This window comes from Achroia grisella, unplaced genomic scaffold (genome assembly GCF_030625045.1).
Source record: "Achroia grisella isolate CSIRO2021 unplaced genomic scaffold, CSIRO_AGI_Agris_v1 utg4116, whole genome shotgun sequence".
In the NCBI taxonomy this organism is placed as follows: Eukaryota; Metazoa; Arthropoda; class Insecta; order Lepidoptera; family Pyralidae; genus Achroia; species Achroia grisella.
Window position 1 is genome coordinate 495,317 of NW_026712845.1, and position 13,611 is coordinate 508,927.

General features: G+C 29.4%; 1 protein-coding gene across 1 annotated transcript; it reads right to left on the bottom strand.

The window, feature by feature from the left end:
* Nucleotides 1-779: 779 nt before the first annotated feature.
* Nucleotides 780-12,902, bottom strand: LOC131844691 (uncharacterized). The gene is made up of 4 exons (XM_059193631.1): nucleotides 12,841-12,902; nucleotides 8,406-8,547; nucleotides 3,661-3,785; nucleotides 780-948 (listed from the first exon to the last, which is right to left on the bottom strand). The coding sequence occupies exons 1-4, from the start codon at nucleotides 12,849-12,851 to the stop codon at nucleotides 780-782; spliced, it is 447 nt and encodes a 148-aa protein (XP_059049614.1). The 5' UTR covers nucleotides 12,852-12,902.
* Nucleotides 12,903-13,611: the final 709 nt, after the last annotated feature.

A 13,611-nucleotide genomic window follows, 5' to 3' on the forward strand; every position in this document is an offset into this window, starting at 1 on the left:
ACATTATTTCTTAACCTAATATAGTAAATGGGTAGATATTTAACTGTATTATACAAATAAACCTGGTTAGTTACGCCATATATTATCTGTGGTTACACTTATTACTCAAGATTGGCTGGACCGATACTAAATGTTAAGTTTTTTTTTTTAATTTGTCAGAAAATAGAGGGAATAAAAAAAATGTATAGGAAGTCAGTCAAATTTTAACCTGGATTAATATATTTTCTCTTAGCCTCTAGAACGTTCCTCGAGTATTATAAAAGTAAATAAATTTTGAGCATTTATTTTATCGTAATAAATACTGAATTTAATTTGGTTCTAAGACAGTACGAAATTCATCTGGTCTGCATTAGCAGTTTGAAATTGGTAAAAACAAAATATTAAATGACCAAATGCATTATACTAAGAGCCACCTACAGCAATCAACATATAATAACATTAGATGCGAAAACTCGTTTAAAATATTTATAACATTCACATCAAATTTTAAAACATGTACCTACAAAACTCGATATTTTCGTGTTAAAATCAACAATAATTCATACGGACATAATCTATATATATGGTATGTAAACACTGTACATCATATTTATGGCAAAATATGTTGTGTTACCACATATATTTTGGTGGCAACACAGTTTATAAAGTAGTTTAAATATTTTTTTTATATTGTTGACTTTTTATCAACTTCTTGCTCGCCTCAGTTTCCATGTATTATTGAAGAAGACAATCTACCCTCTGTAAACAAACTACTGTTAATTATATAACGCTCTGTCTTGTCACTTTGTAGTTTGCAATAAATATCTTATAATATAATACAACGCTTTCCCATCAAAAGGGCAAACTGGATATTCTTTGTGACAGCTCTCAACTCCTGACGTCCTTCCAAGTTCGTATGCTTGTTGAAAAACTTGTAACGACGACTTATCTTCCTCGAGAGGCCGTAAGCTGAAACACAAAAGAAAAAGTAAATTGTTATACTTATTTATTATTTATATTTTGTTCTAATTTTTCTTATCTATCAAGTAGATAAATAATCATTTCAAGTGTTGACATCATGTGATATCATGCTTCTGTACTCTGAAATTTCACTGTGATCATCACTCATCTTTAACCGAAATATAGCTTCCTAAGTAATTTGCTAGACGACTGACATAAATACGATAGAGTTATCCATGCAGACGACTATATACTAAATATATCTTATAAAGGATATAGGTTACTTGTTAAAACGACCATTAATATATTTGTTAATAAATAAAACATCATTTAATATCATCGTAACATCTTTAAATAATAGAGTCAAGATGAGTTACCAATATTAGTGAATGGCAATTTATAAATATATATTTCTTTGTAGAGAATCAAACGAATCAAATCAGGGAGAAATGTTAAACTATTTACTAACTAATGTGTCATGAAGGTTATCGAACGAACTATTTTTAATTTTCAACATCACTGACTATATTTATATATATTATAGTTTTTAAACCTAGCTTATAATTACTAAATATTCTATAACTAACATGAAAGATGCCGGTGAACATCCATAGCACATAATCGTGATAGGTGTGCTGAAAGGATTAATTCGGGATCGTGATCCTATAATATATAAATATACGAAAAATAAAATGTGTCTAACACATGATCCTACATGTACTTTAACGTCTTTTATTAATAATGTCTATACTAATAACAAAAATAAAAAAGAAAAATTATTCGATTCAATCTTTCATTCTTTAGAAAAGTTGGCGCTATAAAGCCACCGTCATGTTTAATATTGTACGAGACTTTATGAATCATTTATATGCGTAGTTCAAAAGCTACAGGAATATACATTTTAACACTTCACTGAATCGTGGTATATCCTGAAAACACAACGAATAAAAGAAGTAATTCCATTTTTTTATAACTTAAGAATTATAAATAATACCATCGAGTATGCCGTCAATCTTCATCGAGTAGTATTAACTGGTAACCATCATCTATATACATATTTTACAGCAAATGCTTTACACAATATATACTTGTGGTTCCATGGGATGCTATTTCTATTTAATTTAAATTCAAAATTATTCTCCACTTATACTGTTCTCCGTTTAAAATATATTAAATAAATTCACTGTCTCATTCGTCACATAAACATACAGTTTACAAAACTAGGTGCTCATAGGCGTAGTAACTTTATACGTCCTCTTTGATAAAAATTCTGTATTTTAAAGATAATTAGCTATATTAAAATAGAATATATACCGCAAAGTGTGTTGTGTAAACTGTATAAGTAAGGATAAAATAAAAATATTATCTATCTATCTAAAAATATATAGTTTTAGATAGATAGAGATAGAGTTTCTTATTTGAAAAATGTTTCAGTCCTAAAAGACAATCCACAATAGATAATTTGTAAATATCTCGATGGATTCTATTATGTTATTCCTGATCCCATGGGATACGGCAGAGCTGGTTCATATGAAGTCAATGTGGTCGAATCTTTGAAACCCTTAGGGTATAATCAGTTATCAGACCCATCTCAGTCTGTGAACTGTTTAATAACTGTCAACTGGATAGAATGAAAACGGTTTCAGATTGGGTTTTTATTGTTGTTGGTTAAAGAATAAATATTTATCCTTTTATTTATTTGTACTAAAAGGTAACTTCGTATAAAGTTATCTACATTGATATCTTTATCTCACCTATTTCTCTCAGCTTATTTAGATATATCGTTATAATTGATGATAACAAAAATTACCTACCATCACTACTTAGAGTCTGCAATACATATGAGTTAATAATACGTGTATAAATATTTTATAAAATATTCATACAAAGCACTTTACAAACTCTTCCTTATATCATGTCATTAATAAATTATGTGTGCTTAAATGCTACAAAAAATTTAATAGTGACGCCACAGAATGTTCGAGAAGAAGTGAAAAAAATATATAAAGTAAAACAAAACAACATCGATGTTCCATGCGTGACGTTCCAAATTTGAATTTTATAACTTTATTTTTACAATGTATTAAATGGTTATTTGCGAGCGCAAACAACTGTAAAGAAATAGTTGCCTTTCGATCTCATTTAACAAGAACAGGTAGATCGGTTTGCCCGCACTGCCATGGATACAAAATTTGACCAAAGGTGGACTCTGTTGGAAGTCATCTGCGTAGATATTTCTGTTTCATTTAAGTCACTCGTAACGCAACTTCTGTATAAGTTGTATTTCGGAGTTAGGGAAAATTATTAAATAAATACAATTATTTATTGGTCATATCATCTCAACGCAAAAGAACCCATCCACAACAAGTTCACTATCAAGTTTTTCTTCTCTCATATAAATTTATTTGTGTTTTCTTCTTTAAGGCTTTATTTATTTCGAAGTTATTCATTTACATTACTTTATTTTTGCAAAATTTATGTGACATTAAAATTTGTGGTCTATCTTATTAACATAAACGAATCGGAGAATATGTGCCTGCTCTTATATGACATGAACAACCACAGTCAAGATCGATATGTAATAAGTACATATGCCCAAATTTTCCAATTTAATCAGTAAATCATACTCGTATATCAGACTGTGAACCCATCTGGTTAATAAGTCGTATAATTAATTTATTGTAATGGTACCAGAAATAATAGGAAAATACAAAGGCTTACTTTAACATTTGGACGAAACCTTTTTGGATCTCATTGTCTGCTTTCGCTCCGAGGTCACAATAGAAATACCGGGCGCATTGTATGGCGTCGTAACCCAATATCTTTTTCCATCTTACGGTGTGATACTGTAAAAAAATTCCATTACATTAATTATACACAAGATAATTTATAACTGATAAACTTATCAAAAACTAATTACTACGTCAGATCCATACAAACTTATAATAAAAAAAACACCGTAGGTAATTAGAGAGATGCCCGTAAATAGGTTTAAAATAGATTACACGTTCAATTCGTAGAAAAATGCTATTACTATCTGCGAGAATAGATATAACGTTTAATCTTCTCATTATTATTTTGTAAATCAAGAACTATGCAATTTGCACAGCTTCTCTCACTGGAACATTTGTACAGTAATTTATTGTAAAACCTACACTATAAAGAAAACAATGATCAAACAAATAAATTATCTATCCATGAAGAAGCTTTATTTAAGATTATAGAGGTCTACACTAAGCCTCTAGTCCGAAATAACATAATTTAAATATTCGACCCAATAAGTTTCGATAAAAAACATTCGATACAGAAATAATCTTAGAATGTTCTTAACAAGTATGCACAAGGATATTATTATTTAAAATAATATTTAATCTCTCTTTCCCTTATTTTAAATATGGAATTGCAAACAAGCTGACGGCCACGTAATGGCCATAACATTGTCATATGGCGCCCACGACGCATTTTGATTCCATTCTCTAAGATGTCATACGAGATACGTATCTTGTAATTTGACTGCCTTATCACCACTCTCCACTCATCAGCTCACACACAGCATACAAAGCAAGTCGTTGGGTTGCTGAAATATGTGTAGACAGAAGAAGACTTTTTACAAAATCTACGTTAGTATTTTGTTATATGTATATATTACATACTACTACTACTATATTAATATACTACAAGCTTTGCTTCATTTGAGACTTGACATCACTGTGATAATCATAAAAAGGCTTATATATATACATAAGGCTATTTTTTTATTCATAAGTTTCTTACTTTATTTTAGCGACAATGAGTATGTTATAGTGGCTAAAATAAAGTAACAAACTTTATTTTCATTAGAATTTTTTTTTGTTTTTATTACAAATTACATAACGTCACTTTTATCAAATGCCTCGTGCTGTCGTGGTTTAGTGGATACTACCAGATACCAGTATCATTAGTTCAAATCTAGCATAAAAAAACTTGTTTTCTAAAATTTTGAAAGAAATAACTGATAATATATATTCTTTCCTAAAATTATAGGTGTAAAACTCATATTCGTATTTATGTTTAAAATCCGCCTTATTCCCGGATTTATAGAGTGAGATATAGTACTGACCAAAAAGGGAGAGTTTATAGATGTTTTCTTAAAACTACCTCCTACTTTCCGATTATAAGTTATAGTTGTAAGCACTTTTGACGAGGGTAAAGTGCGTTGTAGACATCTGTTTCGGTGCCAGAATATTTTATGTAGCCAGTGGAATGTACGTCTAACAAAATAGGCATTCATTAAATTGAAACGTTACGTACATGTATGTAAAATTCTGCGGTATTTCCGTATAAATGTTGAATAACTACATAGGCGCCTACTTAAACTGATTACTGGAGAGTTTTTATTCCAGTTTGAGTTGTAAAAGTCAAGAAAATTTTGACATTAACATTTATTAAAAAACGTTTTCGCTTTTACATTTCGAGAAAGCATGAGGGAGCAGGTTCTTTTCGTTATATGGTACGTGTTAGAATAATTTATTTACTGTTTGATTACATAACATAGAATGTTTTCTTATATTTGCCGTCTGGTGGCCTCGACAGTCTAGTGGTTTAGCACACCACCTAACATCCCACAGCCCATCATCATCCAAAACAATACAAACAGCCCATGATTGTTTGTATTGTTCTGGATATATATTTACGATTTTCTATATATAATAAGTATGTGTTTACAAGAAAAAACTATATATGTTTATTTATATTAGTTGCCTAGTTATCTATAACATAAGCTTTACTTAGCTCGGGACTTCGCTATATGTATTATTCTGCGATAATATTGTTACTTAGAATCATAGAAAGATAAAGGGTAAAATTTACATAAAAAGTGTTAAATTTTCACGAAAAGAATTACCTCATTTAACGATTTCTTGCAATCGATTGAATAGGGTTTTATCACGATTATCATTATTTTATTTAGTAAAAAAAATAATATAAACCTTCCTATGACTCGTTCCGACGGTACTCAACTCAGATATCCGGGCCGAGTAGGCACTAATAGTGAGTTACGCGTTTAAATATTGAAAATTTCAGGCTATTAGATTTTTCATCGTATCTCATCTTTTAATATCTATTTCCTTTTTTATTTTATATTAAAGACTATTAGGGACTGCTACTTCAATTGGTGGCAATATAGATAGATACATCAATCAAATCAATTTAATCAAGACCTGATGAAAAATAATTTTGTTTTTGTTGAATTTACCTCTCTGCAGATAGGCTAACTGACCGAGATTTAAGGTCATCATTTTTCAAATTCAAATTCAAAATATCTTTATTCAGGTAGGTCTATTACAGTTTTTGATGATATGTCAAATCTACCGTCAGTTCGGAAATTTATTATTATGTTTTGGGGGTTCGGTATCATTTCGAGATGAGAAGAACTGACGAGAAACTCAGCTCGTTTCTTTTCAAATAAATATTATACATGTTTACAATAATACAGATTAATTTTTAAATTAAAATTTGGGAGAATAAAGAGACCACCAGCACAATATATCTCTCACTGCATATGGTAGTAAACAAATAAATAGGCGCACAATGAAAGTAAGCTTATTCGATCTTCTTTACAAGTCCTATACTTACTGAGTTTATTCAGTTAAGACTTCGCCCCATAAATCAATTTTGAGCATCTCCAATATTGGTATGATATTGAGCCAAGGATTGTATAGCCAATATATTTTATTCATAGAAATATATATTTAACTTACTAATATTAGTATTTCTTTATTTATCTTCGTTTATATTACATGCGGTTTCTTGATCTATCGAAATTGATTTATCGAAATATCGTAATCATAACAGTTTTTCTTTTCCTTGTCCGAGTATCTGTTTGTATTATATTTGAAAACCAAAAGGGAAATTTTATTTTAGGTCCAATATGTAGATATCAAAAAGAAAGATTGAATAGCAAAGAAAAATACTAACTTCTATTATATTTTGATAAGTAGCCTAATCTTGGCTTTTAAATATATATTAACAATACACAATTAACATAATTTTAATAGAAACATTAAAATTGTTAGCTATTTTGGATATGTTATGTAGGTATTGATTTATGAACCGATATTTTTTTTTTGTTTCTTAAGTATACTATCTAGGTTATTTACATCTAGGTTAAGTACAGAATAAGTTAAATGTGAAGTTAAACTTCCATTGGGTTTAATGCCTTGTTTTTCAATATTTGGCAAAGACCTATTCAAATATGTATGTGCTATATTTACACATATATTTTATGTAAGTAGGTCGTAACATCACTGTAATATTATGTAAATTCTAAAGATAGAATGCTTGGAATTGTTCTTTGTTATAAATTTATATGGGAATTAAAATAGAAAACAAATAGTAAATAAAGTAAATAAGTAGTTTTGAATTCATTGTTTGATTTTACTATATATATTGTACAACTTTTATTCTTAAGATTTCCTGTTATTCCAATACAGCACAGAATTAAAATAATACTTTTAAAGTTTGTTTAGTAACAAATTGAGACACTCATAATGACAAGGGGATGTAGTCTTGAAAGCGATTCCAATTGATCGACATTGGAATGTGTTTTTTTGCAACTTTTCGTGCACTAGCACCTTATTATTTCCATATATTGTAATGTTTTAGTCATTCTATAAACTAACTAACCATTAACTTATTTTATTTTTATGTTACTGGAAAAACAAAAAGTATAAAACTGGATGAGGTTGAAATCGAAATTGAGATTAGACCTCCAGATCTATACTAATAAAGCGCACACTCAGAGGGATGGTGATTATTGGTGATTAAACGGAAGAATCACGATTCTCGGTAATGATAATTAATACTACGCTCAGAGGAGATATAAACTAGGCGAAAGCGCTGATCATTATTGGTACCGAACATGAATTTATTAATTTCAACGTGAAAGCGAAATCTATGTTAACGTTGAAGATTATGTACCTTTCAATATTTTTTTCAATAATTTAAATACAAAACGGTTTTTCTAATTTTGTAAGTTTTATAAGAACTTAAAATTTGTATACATAGTTCTATGTGCTAATCTGGAATAATGTGACTTCCAAATAGTGAAAGAATTTTTCAAATCTGTGTAGTGGGTGCGGAGTTTACATTTCTATAATAAAACATTATATCTCTGTTTATAACATTAATAACTTTGACATCGCGTTACATATTATACTTATTCATAAATGAAGTATAGTTGAATATAGAGCCTTCTACTTTTAACAGAGGGTTATAAATAAATTATCCTTTTGTTGATTGTATATACATACTTTAATTAACCAGTGTCATTCCTCCGAACAAACTAATTTTAGCGATTGTAATATTCAGTTTTATAGTGTCTCTTTCATTCAAATTAAGTAAACAGTATAAATGAAAAGAACAAAATTATTGAATTTAATAAAAATCTATATAAAATTTCACTCAAATAACGCCCAAAACATATTTACCTGGTATGAGTTTTGTGAGCTGACATCCCTTTTAAAAAGAAGCTTCCACAGGAATTTGCCCGCTGTGAGTGCCTGGTAATCCTTCACGAGGAGATGAAGACTGTACAAGACGCCCAGAAGTAGACCCAACAGGATGAGAAGTCTGTAAAAAAAGTATACAAATTATACACCGTAAGTAAATATTTTAAAAAACAATCTCTCCCATCTTTCAATCCCGGGGGACACGACCTGAATTAACCATGAAGGTATGGTTTCAAAAGTTTTCAGTTACAAAATATATAGAATCTAATGTAAGCTGTAAATGAAAAAAAAAACTACTAATAAAGTCCCTCCTTTAGTCATGAAATGGTAAGAAATTTAGAAACATAATTTCACATTTATATTTGTTACAAAGACTAGTTATTAGTAGTTTTTTTTTTTCATTTACAGCTTATATTAGATTCTATATATTTTGTAGATAATAATGCAAGGACAAATATAAATATCATGAGAACTGATATCATAGGCTGTCTATTATCCCAATTATCCCAAAGCAGACGCAGTTGCGGGTACTAGTTAGCATCATATTATTTTTTAAGGAAATTGTAATATACAATTATTAATTAATATAATAAAGAGATTTCTTGATGAGGTGAGTTTAGATATTCGGCCAAATCTCCAGTATTGCTGATTCAAATTTGAATATTTTTAGTGCTGGATAGTACATACTTCCTAGAGGTCTATGGAAACTATGTAACATGAGTATACGACTAATACGAGGGAGTTGTAATACAGATGATAACACGTGTCAGTTAGTACATAATAAGATAATACTAAACATAAGCTTTATTCCACTACATTTTCCATGTAGTCAAAGTCAAAAGTAATGTATTACCGAATCTATATCGAATAGATCAAATGTAATTTTTGTACAAACTTAAGTAGTTAATTAATATATTAATGATAAGTACAAATTTATTTATATAAATTAATTAACATGTGTCTTTATTGCACCAGAGTTAAGTTACAAAGAGTGTAATTATTAATAAGGTGCAAAAAGAGATTTTACCGGATGAGCAATCTCTACCAGACAAGCTTTGGGTAGGGAAGAGAAGACAGAAAGCGGTAAGTGTACGTATGTTACATGACATTAATAATTTTAAATGGAAGCCAACATGAATGGCTAAGTAGTAAATAAACAACTGTTTTGTACAAGGGTTCGCGCGGGATGGGGCTTGTAACTTTTTGAAGTTGACTTAGGTCACGTGAGGTGAAGTGAGATAATAACTTTATGTAAATGAAAACAAACACTGTAGAGTATTCATCGTACCTTTATTCTGATCCCAAAATCTATATTATTTATGACGCGTTTATTTCACAATAAATTTTCTAAAAGATTCTTTAGCCGTTATTATAATTACGAAAGTATATGTCCCTCTAACTTACTGATACGACTAAATGTATAAAAATATTATAATTAAATTTCAATGAATATAGGTTGTATCACCAAGATAAATATAGATTCTCTTTTATCTAAAAAAATCAGATATAGTCGTGGGAAGAAGTTAATAAATTCGTATTATTTACTTGTTTGTAATCATCATAAAAAGAGTATTAGGCATGTTTGTTACTTATTCTTCTGGGCTAAATGAGCGGTGGAAGAACATTTATGGTATCTTTATAAAAATAAATATAATAACAAATAATATATGAAAATAATAAAATAGTGTAAATATAAATGAAATGCTTCATGTGAACTTGGTTATTTTCGTCTGCGTGTATTCCGCTTAGTTCTACTAAACTAGGTAACGCATAATAATACATTCTTCACTCTTATTCAGAGAATTTGCTTTAGAAGGTTTATATGTATAATATAAGCTTATAGCTGTAGCTATTGGATCTTCGTTATATATACTGTACAACCGTAAAAGGTGCGTCGTCACTTGATAGAGGAAAGAGAAAACAACCAAATGATCATTTGGTCATTGACGCTTAATGCTATCTTCATACTATAATGTATATATGTATATAAATATGCATGACAAAACGTCCCGTTAAACATTTCACTTTGTCCTATATGTACTGCTATAGACATTGTTTAAAACCTTTAATATTTGCAAAAACTACACAACAAATGTAAATATATTGTATGTATCAGTGCATCAGAGTTTATTATTAACAAGTTTCATTGACAAATGTCAAATGTTTCCACTTTATAGTGTAGATGTGCTTTATTGGAATAGTCACGAATATTATACGGATGGATAAATATATTTATTTTCTCCACTAAATGAGAAAAGTTTGAAATAATTGCATTTAAAACATTTTTAAGGTTGGTCTGTGGTAATAAAGAGATTTCTAGCGGTAGTGATTATTTTATACGCAGAGAAAATTTAAAAAATAAATAAAAATCTTATTATATTTATTTAGTTTATAGATTTAGAATTTATTTTACAGAGGTCCATTTATTCCTTATTGGATTTATATTATTTTAATTCCCCTTCAGATCTATGCGTGAGACCAAAAATATTCAGTTCGGATCTGACCACCGTGCACCGCTACTATAATCGTTAAAACCTTTCCTATTAGTGATTAAATTCCGAATGTTATTCTACAACCATATTACGACACGTGTCTCACCTATAAACGTGTATTATTCAGACAATGAATAGAGTTTGGAAGCTTAGTGTTGATTATTCGGCGAGCAGATGTTTAATCTGTACATAGACGAAACAAAAAACAAAATAATATAAACCAATTAAGTAAGGTAATAACTGTTTACATCCAACAAACCATTCCGGTGACCCGTGACCGTGAATTGTAATAGCGTTTATTTATCGGGAACTTATAAATTATATTATAATGATGAATATCTCGTTTACGTAACATTTATAATTATTTCTCCTTAATCATTTTATTGTATAATAATATTTTTGGATTTTCTCACCCCCTAAACTTATGTTAGTTAGTTAGGTTGAATGGCGAAGTGACAATTTTGCATATACAATACTAATGTTTCTCACTGATTTGCTTGAGAGGAGTCCGCAATAAAAACTCATTATTTTAGTTACATAACCACTGTTCTAGTTTTACCAAGTTTGTTTACGACGAGACTACTTATATAAAACCGATTTTGTGATGAATCATCAACTTTTATTACTTCACGACTGTTAATCTAGATGGGGTAGTCAGAGGTATTGTCAAATGGCGACTTTTCGTTGATTTCAACTTAGCAACAAGTATACGGCCGACTAACTTGCCAGTTTAGAAAAATGTACAAGAAACTCACCTTGGGTATTGTAAATTTATTTTTGAATCAGGTATTATGGTTAATAACATCACTATCATGATCATCTCATTCATTTAACTTAAATAGTAAACAGCCATGGATAAGAAAAAACCTTCCTACTTGAACTATAGCAGATAATGGTAGTTCGCCTATGCTCGTATTTATAAAAGTAGCTATTCTTAGTTACAATTTGTGTTTTAGTTAACGGAAAAGACAGTTTTCTGCTTAGTTGACCTTTAACTTCCTTGTAAGTACTAATCATCACTGTTACTAAAAAATATATTTTCATTTCAAAAATTTTCACAACGTACAGGTGCTTCAAATAGTACAAAAGAAAATGCTGTTTTAACCAAAAACACCGACTAATATTTTTCCTCTAATAACGAAGATTTTATATCAGTATTCTCTTTTAATGTTTTATTAAGTACACTTTGTTACAATAACATTTGTTTATGTTAAAATGTGAATAGGTTATATATTAAAGCAATTATAAATACAAAAACTTTTACAGAAACCACTTTATCCTTTAGTAAGTAATTTAAATTTAAATGTTAAATAAAGAAATTTCTTAGTAGCTTATTTATATATAAACTTATTTTTCAAATTTCAAATTCCTGACATTGCAGTTTTGTCTGTGTATCTGTTTTGAAAAGTTGTTCAGGCGACACTATTTTATTATATATATATATATATATATAGATGCAAACTTGAGTATTAGTAGAATTAAGACTCAATTCAATAATTGAAATTACCATCACCAAATAAAACAAAATAAATGTAATTAATTAAAATACATAAATTATTTTTAGGAAAGGAAATATTGTCAATTATTTGATATACAATAATTATTGTGTGCTATTCTTGGAAAGGCACATCTCCAAAAATGGCATCTAATAATTAAAAAAGAAAATAACTTAATATAATCAGATTATAATTCCTTTTAACCAGTTAACAGCGTAGGTACCTATTGTTCGCATAAGCATTAATCTTTTTTGCAATAAACGTGAAAACTGGGTAAAGCTAATTGAAAAAGTTTGACAAAGGAGAAAGAAAAAAAGAAAAACCTCATTTTTCCACAGGTAGGTATCAAGGATCACAGAGAGCATCTCTTAAGGAATGTTACACATCCACCAAAAGGTATTACTTAACACAAATTCACCGACTCACTTGTATCCCATCTTTGCTTTTTTCACGACGTAAATTAAAGCGGACGGAATAAAAAACAAACACAGAATGATTTTATAAAATAAAAAAATAAAAATATTTATTTGGTTGTACGTGTTTTACTGGCGGAATTAAATTTGGAATTGGCGCCTTTCGATTAACCGTCTTGCCTACCAACTGTTAGATATTACCCAACAATGTACAGAAGGCTCAACCGCATTACCAACTGCGGTGGACTTATGGGCCTTTCTAATTCGGCTGCGTATAAAGCAGTATGCCGACTGTGGTTAGAGGAAAGTGGTTACTTTGTACCTCTACAACGAGTTTGTTATTTCATTTCCTCAAAAGATTATGGATGTAGATGGTGAAGCTTGTTTCTCTGTATTATACTGCTGTGGCGCAATTGAGAATTGCGACCTCTTGTACAATAAGTTACATAATTTTAGTTATACGAGAGCATTCCACCATTATAGTTGTATCTGAGATACAAACATTATTTTGTAGGCCGCGGTCAGTGACTCATTATAGAGACGTACAATAAAACAATCATTATTTTCATTAGTAACGTATTGCTTTCCTTTTATATATGGCATATAATTGAATGCGGAAGTAATTACGATAAAATTATTTTCCTTCTCCAATGAAACCTATGCGTATGGAAATATTTTATTTTTAACGCACAATCAACTCTATTAATGTAGTTACATTTTGTAAATGTCAGTGCGTATTTTGAGATCGTGTTTAGGAAAGTGTTTTTATGAAAATTATCGAAGT

Excerpts from the sequence above, each read along its gene's own strand:
- LOC131844691 (XM_059193631.1), bottom strand. Across the intron at positions 3,786-8,405 it reads GCTCACAAAACTCATACCAG|TATCACACCGTAAGATGGAA; the intron begins GTAAATATGTTT and ends ATTTTTTTACAG. Across the intron at positions 949-3,660 it reads GGTTTCGTCCAAATGTTAAA|CTTACGGCCTCTCGAGGAAG; the intron begins GTAAGCCTTTGT and ends TTTGTGTTTCAG.